Genomic DNA, 15,580 nt, shown 5'->3' on the forward strand with positions numbered 1-15,580 from the left:
GAAAATAGGTGGGCATCCAACCGCCGACGCCTTCCTGGTAATGAAGTAATTGAGATTTTCCTGAACAAGACAATCACGGCTCTGCAAGACCGTGCATAAGGCCTTCGTCCTATGCCGTCCCTTCGTTACCCTTCAGTCTCAAGTACTGCTCAACAACACTCCGCACCATCGTCTCAATACCCGCAAAGTCATGACCCAACACCTTCACGGTCTCATACACATCAAAGGCAACCTCACCTCCTTCCTGGCCTTTGTGAGGCTTCAGGATACCGTTCTTCACCTCGTCGGGGAACAGGCGCTCGACCACAGGCACAAAGTCATCCCACACCCAGCCCTTCCCATCATTCGCAACAGAGATAAGAGCCTTACCACCGTCAACCTTCTGCTTGTCCAGCGCCACAACATGGGTCTCAGCAATGTCGTCGAGGTAGATCTGCGCTGTCGGTTTCGGTCCACTCAACAAGTTGCCGAGCGCCACGTTGAAAGTGCCCTCATTAGACCCAACGGCAGCCTCCTTAGTGTTTTGCGCAAGCTCATTAGCGCCTTGAATATAGCCTGGGAGCACGCGAACAACATCGAAGTGTGCCTTTGGATGTTCCTTGATCCAGTCGTCCACGGCTCTATGTGCCATGACTTTAGAGTAGACATATGCGTGCGCCGGCACAGTGAAGTTCGTGAGTGTCTCTTTGTCGGGTAGCGGTTTGACATCGTTCGCTACGCCTCATCATCAGCGTCTGAACATGCAGGCCAGGATAGGGAGTGTTGACTTACGACCTGCGAGACTCGCGCCGTTCTTTGCCTCGACTGCTACTACGGACGACGTAATCACCACTCGCTTGATGTTTGGCTCTTTCAGGGCTGAGGCGAGGGCGACGACGGTACCTTGCAGGGCCGGATGGTAGAATTCCTTCTGCCAGTCTCGCTGGAGGATGTCAGCATCTTGTGTGTGCGTAAAGTAGCAGGTCGTACTTACCACCTCGCCACCCGCTTCAGAAGTGTCGAAGATCGGGCTGGCAATGTGAAGAAAGAAGTCCACACCTTTGACAGCCTTGTCGAAGGCTCCATCGACAGTCATGTCGGGTACATGGGCGTACTCCAAGTCGTCGATGAACGGCTTGATGGATGCAGCTCCTTTGACCTTGGCCAGCGACGACTCGCTGCGGTAGACCACGCGAGCACGATAGCCAGCCTGGAGCGCAAGGACGAGTGTCCTGAAGCCGAGATGGCCAGTGGCGCCGGTAACGAGCACCAGGGATTTGTTGTTGGGAGCCATTGTTGTAATGAGACGAGGTCGCTGTTCTGTGAAGACGTGTTGTGCGGTCGGAGGATGTCGAGGTCAGACTGGTGCACTTCTAGTCTTTGATGCAGTGTCCTTGTAAAATATGGGCTTGATAAGCGGCAAAGACGTGCCAGTGTCCACAGAAATTCCTTGCGCCTGATGAGCAGTATTGACGTGAGCGTGCCTGCTGGCGAGGTGGCTGGGTCGAAATACGACAACCGAATGTAGCAAGATTAATTCGCAACGTTTGCGTAAGCAGTGCTACGACGAGTAATCAGAATGTTGAGTGATTGATCTTGCCTTTCTGCTTCTATACAAATCTGCATGATGTTACTGCATATGTGGCGCCTTGCCGAAACTCAATCCGGATGATGAGTGATATCCACAATACTTGCCGACAAGCCTTAACACCGCTATGTCCGTATGCACGATAGCCAACACAAGGATCGATGTTGGCGTCTAAGATCATTGATGTGCGAGCCTCGTGTTGCGGTGTAATCGATGCAGTGTAGAGAAAAGCTATCACAGGTGACCACATGATAGATGGAGCTCAGGACATCGGCTTCGGGGTTCGGGTAAGACCTGTCTTCACCATCACCCTATTCAGCCCTTACCACTCAGCCCATGAGAAGCATACTGCACCCCCCGATCCCACTCCTTCAACCTCGCATGCGGACTCCTCAGCCAAGCCTCCAATTCATGTAACAACAACCTCGCATTCCCCTCTCCCAAAAACTCAGCCACCAACTCTTCCGCCTGCCCAGTTGCACTCTTCAGCTCGTGCGTCTTTACTACCGCCACGATGTACTCGACTAAATAGTGTCTTCCACTTCCCCTGTGTACGCTTTCGCGGTCCAGGAAGGAGAAGACTTGCAGTTCTCGCCGCAGGAAAGCTCGGGCCCGGCTTTGTAAGGACTCGGAGAGGGCGAACGATGATGATGTGAAGTCGCGATGTTGTGATGTGGTGTTTGCGCCGACGTGTTTAGAGTATGTGCGATCGCGGTAGACTCTTTGTCGTCTTTCGACGGCCGGGTCTGTGGTTTGGATAGTGCCTTGCCTTCTCGTCCAGTCGGGCGCTCGTTGTCGCTGTTCACGTTCCCTGGTACCGCGTCCAGCTACACATCTTCCTTCATCTGCAGGTCTCACTGGCAGGCGATACGTCTTATAGTCCGCCGGTCCTCCAAAATCATACTGCACCTCCCTCACCACGGCTTTGCACAACGGACATGTCGCCCGCTCTTGCAGCCATGACACCAAGCATAGGTAATCGAAGGTCAGATGGTTGCATGGTACAGCAACAGCTCGCTCCGTGATGGTTTGCAGGCAGATCGTGCAGGTATCGGGCGTTAAATCCTTTGCCGTAGCTTCGTTGCTCATGGCTGATGAGGCGGCGCCTCTAATCTTGAAGTCGTCATCTTCATGCTCGATTTTTGTCACCAGCTGCGTGTTGCTGTGCGATCCTCTGACGCCATCCATGCACTTCAATGCCGTCCGGTGTCGATATCTCCGAAGTATGAAGGTGCAGGAAGGCCACTGGGCTTGGGATTCGAAATCGGAACGTGCATGGACCTTCTACATTCGCTTTCACATGAGCCTCCCCGATATATTTGACACCACAGCGACAGGTCAACATTCCAAAGGCATAATGGATCACGGATTGATCCGAAAATACATCACACAATTTTTGTAGAGTCCGTTTGTAGATTCTGGCTCTATTAATGGTATTACTCAACCTCTCCTGACTGTTGCCAAGCAGCCATGAGCCTTTTGCCGCACGCTCCTGCATATGCTCGTCACTCAACTCACTTACACCGCCTCTCAACAATCCCCGCCCCAAACTCCGCATACTCCTCCTTAGAAATCCACATCTGATGAAACGTCCCCAAGCTCCCCAGCACACTGCCTCCAATCCACGCCCCATACTTCCTCTCCACACTCGACGAGTTCGCAATAACCCTTACCCTGGGATTCGGATAAAGCGCCTGCAAATCCGTCTGCAATCGCTCTGGCATCTTTTCGATCAGACTGCCAGCGCCCGTGAGCACAATATTTCCTAACAGTGGAGCTTTGGTATCTTGATCGCAGGCATTGAGGGCGCGGTGCATTAGTGAGGGGATAGAGTCGTCGCTTTTCGGGGGCGTTGAGTTGGTTGACGGGTCCGGGTAAGCGGATTTAGTATCGAAGAGACCTTCGGCTACTTTGAAGCGTTCGGGGCCGAAGACGGTGTTCCAACCATCGGGCATTTCGAACGGTCGGGCGGGGTTCATCTTCACGGCATCGGTGTTCGAGTCTAGACGACCGGGTCCTGGCCAGGCTTGGACGACGCTTTCTTTGAAGCTGGTGAGGACACGTTCTTCTTCTAGTCGGCGGAAGGAGGCGTGGGGTGGAGTGTCGAAATTGGTGTAGGTGGCGTTGCTGGGGACTTTGGCGTCGACGGGTTGTTTGGTTTTCACCATATAGTGTGGGATTAGAGGGACTTGTTGGGTGGTGAACATGTGGCGAATTTGGTCGGAGAGGAACGAGGAGGCTATGTTGCTGTGCATGATGCCTGTGAAGATTATGTTAGGAAGGATGAAGAGTACTAAGGATATCGTGAAACATACTCTTCCGTAATACCATGCCCTCCCACACTGCTGTGACTGAGGTGTTCTGATGTCCAACATCCACTACAAGTGCTGTAGCCTTCCCATTGCCGTATCTGTGTCTCACTGTCAGCTGCACTCGCTCTCTATACATGATCGCTGGCCTCACCTACGCAGCCAGTTGTCCAGTCTTTGCCAAGAAGAAAGCAGGAACACCCCACTCCTCCATGGCCAGCTCAATTGTCTTCTCCCTCGCCTTGACTGGGTTCCACCCGGGCTCACTCATGAGCAACGGATACTCTTCTAACGTCCTACTTTGCTCCTCGTCCTCCATCTTCTCCATATCCTCCACCATTGCTGTATCGCCCTCGCCATCTTTTACCGGATCGTCATTGAGGCCATTTTTGCTTGGTGGTGTCTGCCTCGCGCCGGTCAAGCGAGATGTGATGGCGTACTCCCACAGCTTGGCGGCAGTGTCCCAGTCCTCCACCAGACCGTCTGAACTGAATGGGTTCTTTATCTCTACATCGCCGCGTGGAAGATGAATGGCATTCTCGCCGAATATGTGCTCGCCAGACTTGGAAAGAGCGTAATGTGTCGGTGTGACTGACTTGGGCGTATCTTCTCCTGCAAAGCCGGCGCGTGTCGTGTAGCTGCCTGGGTCGAGCACAAGAGCATTGATCTCGTCGCCAGCGTAGTCGTCCTTTGATGGCGCCTGGGTGGGAGGGAGTACGGCGGCCATGACGATGTGGTGGTGATGGAAATGTTACATGCGACACTTCCGATTGCCAGAGTCTTGATCCGCTATGTTGTCGAATGACTTGATCACGGAGATGAAGTGGGAGGCGATTGTCGCATTGCAATGGCTGGCATCAAGTGCGGGAAACGCGAACGCGTCGAAAGTGTGGGACAGCTTGGAGGCAATTGGGTTGAGTTGCCTCCTCAAACACCACTTCTCCTCTTCCACCATATACAATCATATACAATCGTATACAATCATATACGGCCACTGCAATGTCAAGATGAGGTTACTGGATATGTACAAGGTCGAAACGCTCGACACCCGCTTCGCCTCCAAGAACCCAGGCGAACCACTCCCCAATGCTCAACCGTCGAAATGGAGGACGCCGGAATACTACTTCTACTATGCCTGCTTCCTGACCATTCCCGTCTTCATGTTCAAGGCTGTCTATGATGTCTCACAGCCTAGTCATCCGGGCTACAAGAAGTTTGAAACCCTTCTGAGCGATGGCTGGATTCCTGGCCGAAAGGTCGATAATTCAGACGAGCAGTATCAGGGGTTTAGGAACAATATCCCTTATATGGCTTTGCTTCTGGTCGCTCATCCACTCTTGAGACAAGTCTATGATCGACTCGCTGGTTCAAATTCAACTGGGAAGGTAGGAACACGATACAGCGAATGCTTGGCTCATGGGCTTATTCCTCTGTGCAGGACAATGCAGCCACAGCCGATGCTAGGCTACGGCGACGGACTACATTCGATCTACTCTTCGCCATCGTCTTCATCGTCGCTCTACATGGTGTATCTTCGCTAAAGATCCTGGTCATCCTATGGCTCAACTATCAAATCGCCACCGCACTACCAAAGCAATACGTGACAGCTACAACCTGGACCTTCAACATCGCCATCTTGTTCGCCAACGAATTATGCCGTGGCTACCGCTTCGCAGACATCCTTGCAGTGACACTACCACCTCAGACTACAAACGCTGGAAGCGCATCTACGTCAGATCTCGGAGCCTGGATTGACAGCTATGGCGGCCTGATACCACGCTGGGAAGTCCTCTTCAACATCACCGTCCTGCGCCTCATATCCTTCAACCTTGACCACCTCTGGATGCTCGACCGCCAAGCCAGCAGTCCCCTCGAGGTACTGTTCCTCCTTCTCCCAAGATACCCACCTCTAAACTGATCCACTCCAGAGGAAAAACCTCGATCCGACCACCCTCTCCGAACGCGACCGCGTCTCCCTCGGCGCCCACCAAACCGAATATACCTTCGCCAACTACCTCTCCTTCATCCTCTACAGCCCCCTCTACCTCACCGGCCCCATCCTAAACTTTAATGACTACATCTCCCAATCCCGCCACCCGCTGCCGAGCACCAAACGCTCCCGCATCGCTCCTTACGCAATCCGCTTCATCATCTGCCTCCTCACAATGGAGCTAGTCCTGCACTACCTCTACGCCGTCGCAATCTCTAAATCCCATCCGGACTGGAGCACTTATTCACCATTCCAACTAAGCATGCTAGGCTACTTCAACCTGCACATCATCTGGCTCAAACTCCTCCTCCCCTGGCGCTTCTTTCGCCTCTGGTCTCTCATCGACGGCATCGATCCGCCGGAAAACATGGTACGGTGTATGTCAGATAACTACTCCGTCCTGGCCTTTTGGCGAGGATGGCACAGATCTTTCAACCGCTGGATCGTCCGCTACATTTTCATCCCCATGGGCGGGACGGGGCGCGATGTGCCGGGTTGGCGGAAAGCGGTGAATTATGCCGCTGTGTTTACTTTTGTCGCGTTGTGGCATGATATCAATCTTAAACTTCTGATCTGGGGGTGGTTGATCGTGTTGTTCGTGTTGCCGGAGGTGGTGGGACGGATGGTGTTTCCGGCGAAGAGGTTCAAGGATCGACCGAATATGTACAGGTGGTTGTCTGGTGCGGGAGGGGTGTTTAATATTTTGATGCTTATGGCTGCGAATCTGGTCGGGTTTGCGCTGGGGTTGGATGGGTTGAAGGGGTTGGTGGATGGGATTGTGAGTAGTCTTGGCGGCAGGGTGTTTTTGCTGGGGGCTTGTATGACGTTATTTGTTGGGGTGCAGGTTATGTTTGAGTGGCGGGAGGGGGAGAAGAGGAGGGGCGTGGATTTGAAGTGCTGAAGAGCGGCTGGTTACATTGTATCACGAACGACTGGGTTGATCCTGCCGGTCATTTGAGCTTCAGGGGCATCGCATACCTCGAGGAAAGACAGCCTGTACTGGCCTACAAAGATGAGTCTTTTAGCAGCAAGCCACGGCGGGGCGAAAGAAGCGTCTCACAATTCATGTCATGTGACTTCTACGCTCTATCACACTCCGTCGACAATAGGATTCCAAAACAGGTTCCCAGCATCCCAAATGCCCTTGATCCTCCTGATCTCCTTCAGCTGCGACGTAGCCCACGTTGTGCTTAGATCGATCCCCTTGCTGAGATTCGCAGCATGAGCAGTCAGCCGATCACGATCAGCCAGTCCATTTCCTTCAACAAGCCGATCATGCTGCGGCGCGTTGACAAGAGCCATCGTTTCCGCTGCCCAGGTTCTAGATGAGTCCTCCGCCTTCTCGGCCGTCCACCACGGGACCGCTTGCACGAAAACATTACGACTTCGCAGAGGCCGTGGAAAGAACTTCTGGCTTTCGGGATCATGCTCAAGCATCGCTTTCGTGCCTTTGGCGGCGAAGACCATGAAACTTGCGGCTTTGGCTTCTGGTGTCGCATCGCCGAAGGCTAGCCAGCGGTCGAAGGCCGTCACGATCGTTTCCGCTGACAGTCCAGGGGACCAAGCCGAGTAGAATTCCTTGAAGTCCCCATGGCGATCTAGTGGAGCAGAGAAATCGTTCATTGAGCTCACAGACACGGCTCCAGTATCCGCCACGATCGCCTGCGAAGTTATGCTCTCGTCAAACAAGGCCACTGCGGCTTCCTCAGCATCTGTAACAGGGCCAAAGAAACTGGCGTTTAGCATGATCATTGGCGCGCCTGGTCTGGGAGCCGAAGGCGGCGCACGCATGAGCAGGAGAACCACCACCATCCGATCATCAGGTTTCTGTATCTTCACAAATGTCCCTGCTGCAGTCCTGATAGCAGTAGGAGGGAAGATGAGTTTCCTGGTCCAGACCTTATCCTCCTGCATTCCTAGATTCTCCACCCTCCACGTCTTGAGCGTAACTTGCACCACCACCCCAAACCCGAAGCCAGCACCACAGAGTGCACGAAACAGATCAGCTTCCTCGCCAACAGACTCCGGACCCACCTTCACCACCACCCCGCCAGCAGTAATTACTCGCATCATAATAAGATTATCGATCGCCAACCCCTTGACAGCATTAAACGGCGAACTCCCACCCCCAAGCACATACCCCACCATACCCACAGCATTAGAATTAGGCACACTAGTATACCAACCCCTCTCCCCCAAATACTTCAGAACCTCTCCACTAACCACCCCACCGCCGAAAGTCACTGTCTCTGCATCCTCATCTAGATGGATAGACTTGAAGTTCCGGAGGTCGAGGTAGAGAGTCCTACTGTCAATGGGGACGAAGGTGCCGTGGCCGCCTCCGGTAGGGATTACCTTCAGATTTTCTTCTTTCCGGGCGGAGGTGAAGTGGATGGTACTGATGATATCCGTTTCGGTTACCGGCGTGATTATGGCGGCGGGAAGGGAGAGTCGAGTATTGCTCCAGCGGGAGATATATTTCGTTACGTCGTCGCCTTCCGAAGGTATCTTGACATCGACTCCGGGAAGTAGCGTGGCGAGTTCGTTCTTATCGAGCATGGTGACCATCTCTTATTGGCCAATTAGCTGTATGCTCTTCTTTAGTGGTCGAGAATCAAAGCATAAATCAATCCTTCACTAATCACTACGAGTTGGTATTACCCGGCTCGCCTGGCAGCACCGCCTATGTAGATTAGATAACCATTCTTGTTTTTTCCCGTATACCAGCTTCTTTTTTAGACAGCATATCATGCTTACTATGCAGATATCACACCGCCGCGGACCGTGCGGCTGACTTGTGAAGAAGAAAGTGAGGTCAGCCCTAGCAAGGGCAGGCACGGGAGGATCCCACAGAAGTTCGATGTTGCGTTTTCAGGTTAGCGCAGCCCGACACACCTGCGGAAGCGGCGGAATATGAGATACCGGCGGTGAGAGTTGTTGTTACTGTGTTGCATCACAAGCTAAGAAACTAGCATAGATGTGGAAAAGGGGTATCGAAGTCATTCTGGAGATATTCCGTAGAAATTACCGCCTGCAAATCACAAATACTCCTCTGCCTACATGTGCCTACCAGATTGCCATCAATCGATACACTTAACACCTCACTCATCCACTCTTATGGCTCATCGTCCGACTCCTCAAAAACTCCTCCACATCCCCCTTCTCCATCCCCTCAATCTCCGGATCCCGCCTCTCATCCCTCTTCACCTGCTGCACCTCCTCCTCATGCTCACCCTTCCCCCCATACCCCACAGCAGCCATGACCGTCCCGGGTAAATGCTTCGCCTGCTCCACCGCCTGCCCTGCCAGATTATGCGCTTGCTCCAGATAAGTCGGGTGCTGTCCACCTTCTGCTTCAGGAACCGGATGTTCTTTGGGTGCTTGCCCGACGGTCGTAGGCTCCATTATTGCGGTCTTGCTGCCTTGACCGTCGATGGTGTGGCGTGGAGTTCCTTCCGCCATCGTGCCGGCGGCGTGGGTGCCGGCTTGTTGTTCCAGACGGGTGTGGCTTGTGCCTTGACGGGTTTCAGTTGCGGGGGCTGAGGGGGCGGTGTTCGTGTTTGCTGCGTTTGCGTGGGTGGGTATGCTCGCGTTGGGTTGTTCTGCGTGGTCTCGGAAGGGGATGGTGTAGGTGCCCTCTCTACTCGTCTGCGTCACGTGCGACTTCGCGTTCTTGCCGACGTCTAGATCTGCGTTCCCACTCATGGCTCGTGCGGCTACGGCTGCTGCCCATCCACTTTCGCCCGCCGCCTGTTGAGTAGGTGCCGCTGCGTTGGTTGGAGGCGTGGATCCCTCAAGTGAGGGTAGCGAAACAGCATCCGTAGGCACAGCGCCCTCGAGCGGTGGTGAGGAAGCTTTGACAGGTGGACCTTCTTCGGGCGCCGGAGCCTGCGACGCCACTCTATGTAGTGCCAATCTTTGCGGGGACGAAGGTGCCAAGTTACCAGTAGTCGGGGTTGGTGGCGCGAGGTTGCGAGTGTTCAAGGAAGGCTCCGAGCGACCAGGCGATAAAGCTAGCCTAGCTACGTGGTCATCCGGATGCAGTCCCGCGAGTACGCGACTTCTGGGTTTGCCGTTCTCCGATCCAATAGCTATCGCGACAAGGTCACCTTCTGCATCGTACTGCCATCTGATAGGTCCTATTGGTAGGGTTCGGTGGCCCTTGTGGCGGATATCTTCCTTCCATCGTAAGTTGTTTGCAATCCCGTCCTCAAGAGAAGGCATATCGCCGAAAGTCCAATCAAGATTACCACCGTACTTCTTCGGGATATTGTCACGATCGATGTATTTCTCCAAGGTGGCGAGCATAGTCTTGTCGTTGAGGATGAAGATTTTGGACTGCACCAAAAAGTCAGCTTCTAAGTCGTGGGACGATTTCCTCTCAGTACACTTACCACTGTAATAGGGTCGAACCTGCAGAAAAAGCACCACATCAGCACAAAATCACAAACCCACCCAAAACCCCACCACCATCCTCCAGAACAAGAACTCACCAATTCTTCGCCCACCCCCAAACCGTACTGAAAAACCCGGGCGCCCCGACCACGAAAATACGATCCAACGTCTCGGGATAATGCGCCGTGGCAAGGGTACTCGCCTCACTCATATGATTCCGCAGCGACCAAAATTTAGCCATACTGACTTTACTAATGTCGACGATGTTATTGCTCTGACTAATCGGCGTCTCGGCGTGGGAACGATCTGGCATGGCGGAACATAAAGGCAGGACGAAACGGCAGAGGTTCTCGTACAAGGCGAAGAGACGTAGCATTCGGGGAGGGGTGTCCGGGGTCCCGCTCGTACCGGTGGCGGTGGTGGACATGGAGGAGGAGCGGGAGGTCTTGTTATCTTTGCCGTGGGCCGAGACGTCCTTGGCGTCGACTTGGGAGACTTGGTAGACGTAGAGGGGGATGCCGCGTTTGTCGCGGCGGCCGGTCCATTGCGGGTAGACGCGGCGGGTGCGGTCGTATTCTTGCACATCGATGGTTTCGTAGAGGCGGTCGAGTTGGTTCTCCTTGCGCCAGTCTTCCGTGTCTTTGAATTGTTTGAAGGCTTCTTGGGGGAGGAATTTGCGGGCGCGGAGGTAGCGGAGCAGCGTTTCCTCGTCGTGGGTTGCGGGTGTTCTGCCGTCGAGGGTGGCGGGGGTGTAGTAGCCGTTTTGTTCGCAGAGAGTTTTGAAGGCTGTGAGGGAGCTTTGTTGATTGGCACTGAGGTGTCCGACGTGTCCAGTCGGCCACTTTTTTCATAATTTATTAGATTTGTTTGTTGCGGCGAGCTATTCGACTGCTCACCTACTTGATACGATTCCACACGCTTCAGCTCGCCGCCATCGGCATGTTGGGCGGTCATGTTGTGTACCGATGCGGTCTTGATAGATATCTAAAGCGGCTGAAAGGCACACGGGACGGCAGAAGTACAGCTATATATGTGATCGACGGCGGCAGTCAGATAACTTATGTATATTTATGATTCCACGTGAAAGCTCAGCTAAGACGCTACGTCAACGCTCCAAAGTCCGAAGGAGCCGCGAGAGGCTGACATAAGAGCTGATGGTTGTGTCCTCTTCGGATTCGGGTTGTGGAATGCCCCGCTGTCCGTGGTGCAAGGATTGGCATTATTATTGGCATTGGCATTTGGCAGCTGGCATAAGCGGATCCTGGAGACACCGTAGAAGCCGTTGGCCGAGGTGGTGAAGGTCTTAGGTGCATGGTCAGGTGGTCGACACGTATTGCCTGCCAAGCATGGTGAAGTGAGGAGAATTGGTCCATCCCGTGTTGCGTACGGTATGAAAGTGAACAAACTAGACCGTGTACCTGCTAGTCCTGCGATAGTCTTTGAGGCCCGCCGAGCTTGTCCCATAGGGCTAGGGCTAGGGCTAGGGCTTGATATGCCCGAGAGCCGAGAGATCTATCGATCCGTCTTGCCCGACGTCATCAATGCTCACACGATATCACAAATGTGGACAGTAATCGAGATGTTGTAATGCTGGACGTGTGAAGTCGCCAAGCCGTTGCATACCACTTGACACGATTAGGGGAAAGCAGAAGGACAAGATCAATCACACATGACCACCATGTCCCTCTTACCCTTCACGAATCTTCCCGAGGAGTTGCTCGAAATCATCGTGACCTATCTTCCTCCACTGGACACCGTCGCGTTCGGTAGGACATGCAGACGCAACAACAAAACCACCTACGAACCACTAATATGGCGATCGCATTGTGTTCGGGAGTTTCGGTACTGGCAACCCAGCCATGATATCGAAGACAGGCTTGAGCAGCCACCCGCTCAGACCAAGTGGCGAGCCCTCTTCGTAGAGCGCAAGAAGAGGGATAAGGAAGCACAACAGCTGTTCGAGGCGCTCCTGAAGACACAGCAGCATCGGATCCATCGGATGGAGAAAGTGGCAAAGCATGGGTATGATGTAAAAGATCTATTATTGCGGGAGCGGGATCATACACCAGACGATGCAGAGGACGTCTTGGCGAGAAGATATTACGCCGATGCTATTCTGGGCCAGATACACCGCGCAACTGCTCTGGAGAAATGGATGAGATTGCAAAAGCAGCAAATGGTGCGGCTTGAAGAAGTCCTCGGTGCATACGATCTCTTCGTCCTCGCGGGCAAGAAAGGCGACCTCAACGACATCGACCGCGAACTAAACCGCGTGGCCGATGCGATTAAATCCCAAGACCTTCACTTCGACGCCTGGACCATCCGCGACAAAGCCATCGCAGTCGCGCGCTGGCTCCGCGAGCATAATCTCGTGGGCAACCCGGGCGAAGAAGACTATCATGCCCTGCGTAATAACTTCATCTCCATAGCCTTGTTCGACTCACCTCATACCTCCCTCCCACTACAATCGGTAGCGATCTACTGCGCCATCTCCCGCCGCCTAGGCATCGATGCCCGTCCGTCAAATTACCCGCATCACGTGCACGCCGTCATTCAAACACCACTCGATACGACTCTAGACGGTGGCCCTCGCTCCGCAACCCGGGAATTGGACTACGATAATCCGGCTGATATCATGCACATGGACCCCTGGCGCAGCGAGACCGAACTCCCCCGCGAAGCCCTGTCCAGTCGCCTTTTACAGATGGGTGCCCCGCGGGCCCAACACTCCTATCATCTCGGTCCATCCAGTACGTTGGAAATCGCCTTGCGGACGGGAAGGAACATCATGAACTCTGTGCAACAAGCGCGAGATCTCCAGCGACAAGCGGGCGGTGATGATGGAGGTGAAGGAGAAGGACCATTCTATCCCGACATCGACGCAGCATGGTATAGTATGCTCTGGTCCATGCTCGTGCTCGGCGATACCAACGCAGCCACCACCCTGCACCGCCGCCGCCAATGCCTCCCTTACTTGATCGAACACTACCAAGCCCATTTCCCCGAAGACCTAGGCTTGATCGAGACGCTCGTGATCCCCATGCTAGGAAACGAACGCGAACACCACGTCCTTCTGCACCTCGTCACGACCGCTCGGACGGGGGATGCGAATGCGAGACCGATATCTAAAAGGCCGAGTCGGGATCAGTTACGAGCGGGTCTCTTCCCTATCCCGGGGACGGGAGGGGTGGGGTGTAAGATCGGGACCTTGTTTCGACATCGGAGGTATGGGTATGAGGGCGTGGTGGTGGGGTGGGATACTAAGTGTAGTGCCGAGCCGAGGTGGATTGAGCAGATGGGTGTGGATCGGTTGCCGAGGGGCAGGGAGCAGCCGTTCTATAATGTCGTGTGAGTATCGACCCCGACCTCTGTGTCCCATGGTTTGTGGATGAGATTGCACGCTGACTGTTGTGTTTTCACAGGGCGGCGGATAAAAGTGTCCGATATGTGGCGGAAGAGAATATCGAGGTGGTGAAGGAGAAGCCTAGCCGGGCTGTTTTGGCGCTGGCCGGCCGGTGGTTCAAGAGGTGGGATGGGAGGGCGGGGGTGTTTGTGAGTAATATCAGGGACGAGTATCCTGATGATTAGGTTAATTGGTAGTCTGCCGACTCCTTTCCCGATTTACTTTCCAAGAGACCCGCGGCTGCCTCTCCAGGCTACGGAAGTGCATGCCGCTCCCATCACGGGTTTGACTGTGCATCATCCGATCTGGTCGCCATGAAATTTTGGACGCCCTGGCCTACACAGCTGGCTGCTACGCTGCGAGCGGAGTACAGGGCCGTGGTGGCACTTATCTCTTATCTCGGCTCCTCCAGCAACGGAGCTGGCAGGCATTTAAGATCAGATTGTCACTATCCGGAATAAGGAATTCGTGTGTGCAACTGCAAGGATTGTATCACTGTTAAAGGCCGTCACTTGCTCGGTCGCACAGGCTATTCACGATGGGACAAGTCGAAATACCCGTCAACGATCACACGTAGCACCCGTCAATCACAATGTAACAATCTGAAGCACCCGTCAATAATCACGTGTGCCACCATACGGCTTTTGTGGTACTCTACGGCCGAGTCCATCTCAACAGGTGGGGAACTGCGACACTCTCATACAACCAGGCTGCCGTGGCAATGGAGCTGTTATCCCGCAAGGTGAGACATTTGGCATCACCGACTGCTTTAATATTGTAACAAGCTTGTCATAGTATCTACACACTATCTTGCTTCTTGTTATCCTTCACCTTCCCACGCACTCGGACATCCATCTTGAAGTACAGTAAAATAGTCATTCTGGCGACTTCTGCCCTTGGCATTGTCGCAGTGCCATCCAGCCCGACTACAGACCAGGAAGAACGTGCATACGTGCCTGAGATTACTGCTCTCGAGGGTATACAGACCGATCGTTTGGCGAACACTGTTGAGACCGACACCACTTCCAATTCCGGCGTCATCAAAAGAGGCTTTGGTACCCCAGCCGCAGTCACCTGCACAGGCTTCACCATCGCCAGCCAAGACGACTACGAATCCGCTCGAAACTGCTTCGAGGCCTGGCTCGGCGTGGCAGCCTACCATTGGAAGTCTCCGGGACAATGGTGGTACTACTGTCAGACCGGAAAGGCTTTGCTGGGATTGTACAACTACGCTGGATTGGTGCGCGGAGACGCCGGCGAAGTGAACACTTTCCACATCATGCTGGATGATCAGTGTGGAATGTGGCAGAATGGGTATATTGATCTTCCCAAGTGGGCCAAGACGTATTGGCGTAGTAGGGCGGGTGCCGGGAGTCATGGTAATCCGGAGGCTCCTTGCGCGCATAATAATGGACGGGATCTGCTCAATGATGATCCGTCGTGGCAAGGATGAGTGGCTTGTCGTGGAGGTATTCGGGCGTAAGCTGCATTAGTGGCCTTGGTATGAGAGTCTGTGATGCGTTGCGACTGCTCTGATGTCTGGAATACATTGTTAAGATACTTAGGGAGTCCCGAACATGCAGGCCACAAATAGCAGCCCTCAATGTGTTCCCTCTTAGCGCATCAGGAGCTCGTCCACCTGATTCGTTCGCGTCAAGCAGCCACTGTCTGGCTGCTCGATGGACTATAAAGCCATTCCACCTTCCTTCAACCAGGCACCATGGCTCGGCTCTTCAACTTTGACACATCGCGTCTGGAGCCTACTAGATCTAGGGCCAGAACAAAGCCCAAGAGTGCCTCGTAGGGTTGCCAGGTGGGATGTGTGTCGAGGAGCATGAATGGGCCGATCAAAAGCCAGCCACGAAGACAACAAAAGACCGACTTCCAGTCGCAACACCTGACTTACTCCAGGAGAT

At 53.9% G+C, this 15,580-nt stretch overlaps 8 protein-coding genes across 8 annotated transcripts; 3 read left to right on the forward strand and 5 right to left on the reverse strand.

Annotated features, from left to right (window-relative positions):
- Positions 1–109: 109 nt before the first annotated feature.
- Positions 110–1,273, reverse strand: LTS14_002570 (uncharacterized protein; the record flags this gene model as incomplete). Its single annotated transcript, XM_064835276.1, has 3 exons — positions 110–714; positions 772–922; positions 974–1,273. The coding sequence occupies 3 exons, from the start codon at positions 1,271–1,273 to the stop codon at positions 110–112; spliced, it is 1,056 nt and encodes a 351-aa protein (XP_064697211.1).
- Positions 1,274–2,091: 818 nt separating this feature from the next.
- Positions 2,092–2,755, reverse strand: LTS14_002571 (uncharacterized protein; the record flags this gene model as incomplete). Its single annotated transcript, XM_064835277.1, has 2 exons — positions 2,092–2,394; positions 2,426–2,755. 2 exons carry the CDS (start codon positions 2,753–2,755, stop codon positions 2,092–2,094), a joined length of 633 nt encoding a protein of 210 aa, XP_064697212.1.
- Positions 2,756–3,081: 326 nt separating this feature from the next.
- Positions 3,082–4,603, reverse strand: ARP4 (NuA4 histone acetyltransferase subunit; the record flags this gene model as incomplete). The annotated part of the gene is made up of 3 exons (XM_064835278.1): positions 3,082–3,827; positions 3,883–3,977; positions 4,035–4,603. 3 exons carry the CDS (start codon positions 4,601–4,603, stop codon positions 3,082–3,084), a joined length of 1,410 nt encoding a protein of 469 aa, XP_064697213.1.
- A 280-nt stretch (positions 4,604–4,883) lies between these two features.
- On the forward strand, positions 4,884–6,767 carry GUP1 (glycerol transporter; the record flags this gene model as incomplete). Its single annotated transcript, XM_064835279.1, has 3 exons — positions 4,884–5,261; positions 5,315–5,752; positions 5,805–6,767. 3 exons carry the CDS (start codon positions 4,884–4,886, stop codon positions 6,765–6,767), a joined length of 1,779 nt encoding a protein of 592 aa, XP_064697214.1.
- Positions 6,768–6,955: 188 nt separating this feature from the next.
- On the reverse strand, positions 6,956–8,425 carry LTS14_002574 (uncharacterized protein; the record flags this gene model as incomplete). Its single annotated transcript, XM_064835280.1, has 1 exon — positions 6,956–8,425. The coding sequence occupies one exon, from the start codon at positions 8,423–8,425 to the stop codon at positions 6,956–6,958; it is 1,470 nt and encodes a 489-aa protein (XP_064697215.1).
- A 546-nt stretch (positions 8,426–8,971) lies between these two features.
- LTS14_002575 (uncharacterized protein) lies at positions 8,972–11,215 on the reverse strand (the record flags this gene model as incomplete). The annotated part of the gene is made up of 4 exons (XM_064835281.1): positions 8,972–10,204; positions 10,261–10,279; positions 10,360–11,102; positions 11,162–11,215. 4 exons carry the CDS (start codon positions 11,213–11,215, stop codon positions 8,972–8,974), a joined length of 2,049 nt encoding a protein of 682 aa, XP_064697216.1.
- A 724-nt stretch (positions 11,216–11,939) lies between these two features.
- Positions 11,940–13,849, forward strand: LTS14_002576 (uncharacterized protein; the record flags this gene model as incomplete). Its single annotated transcript, XM_064835282.1, has 2 exons — positions 11,940–13,609; positions 13,684–13,849. 2 exons carry the CDS (start codon positions 11,940–11,942, stop codon positions 13,847–13,849), a joined length of 1,836 nt encoding a protein of 611 aa, XP_064697217.1.
- Positions 13,850–14,385: 536 nt separating this feature from the next.
- Positions 14,386–15,117, forward strand: LTS14_002577 (uncharacterized protein; the record flags this gene model as incomplete). The annotated part of the gene is made up of 2 exons (XM_064835283.1): positions 14,386–14,406; positions 14,527–15,117. 2 exons carry the CDS (start codon positions 14,386–14,388, stop codon positions 15,115–15,117), a joined length of 612 nt encoding a protein of 203 aa, XP_064697218.1.
- Positions 15,118–15,580: the final 463 nt, after the last annotated feature.

The sequence above is a fragment of the Recurvomyces mirabilis genome (genome assembly GCF_035927965.1).
Source record: "Recurvomyces mirabilis strain CCFEE 5264 chromosome Unknown scaffold_5, whole genome shotgun sequence".
Lineage (NCBI taxonomy): Eukaryota > Fungi > Ascomycota > Dothideomycetes > Mycosphaerellales > Teratosphaeriaceae > Recurvomyces > Recurvomyces mirabilis.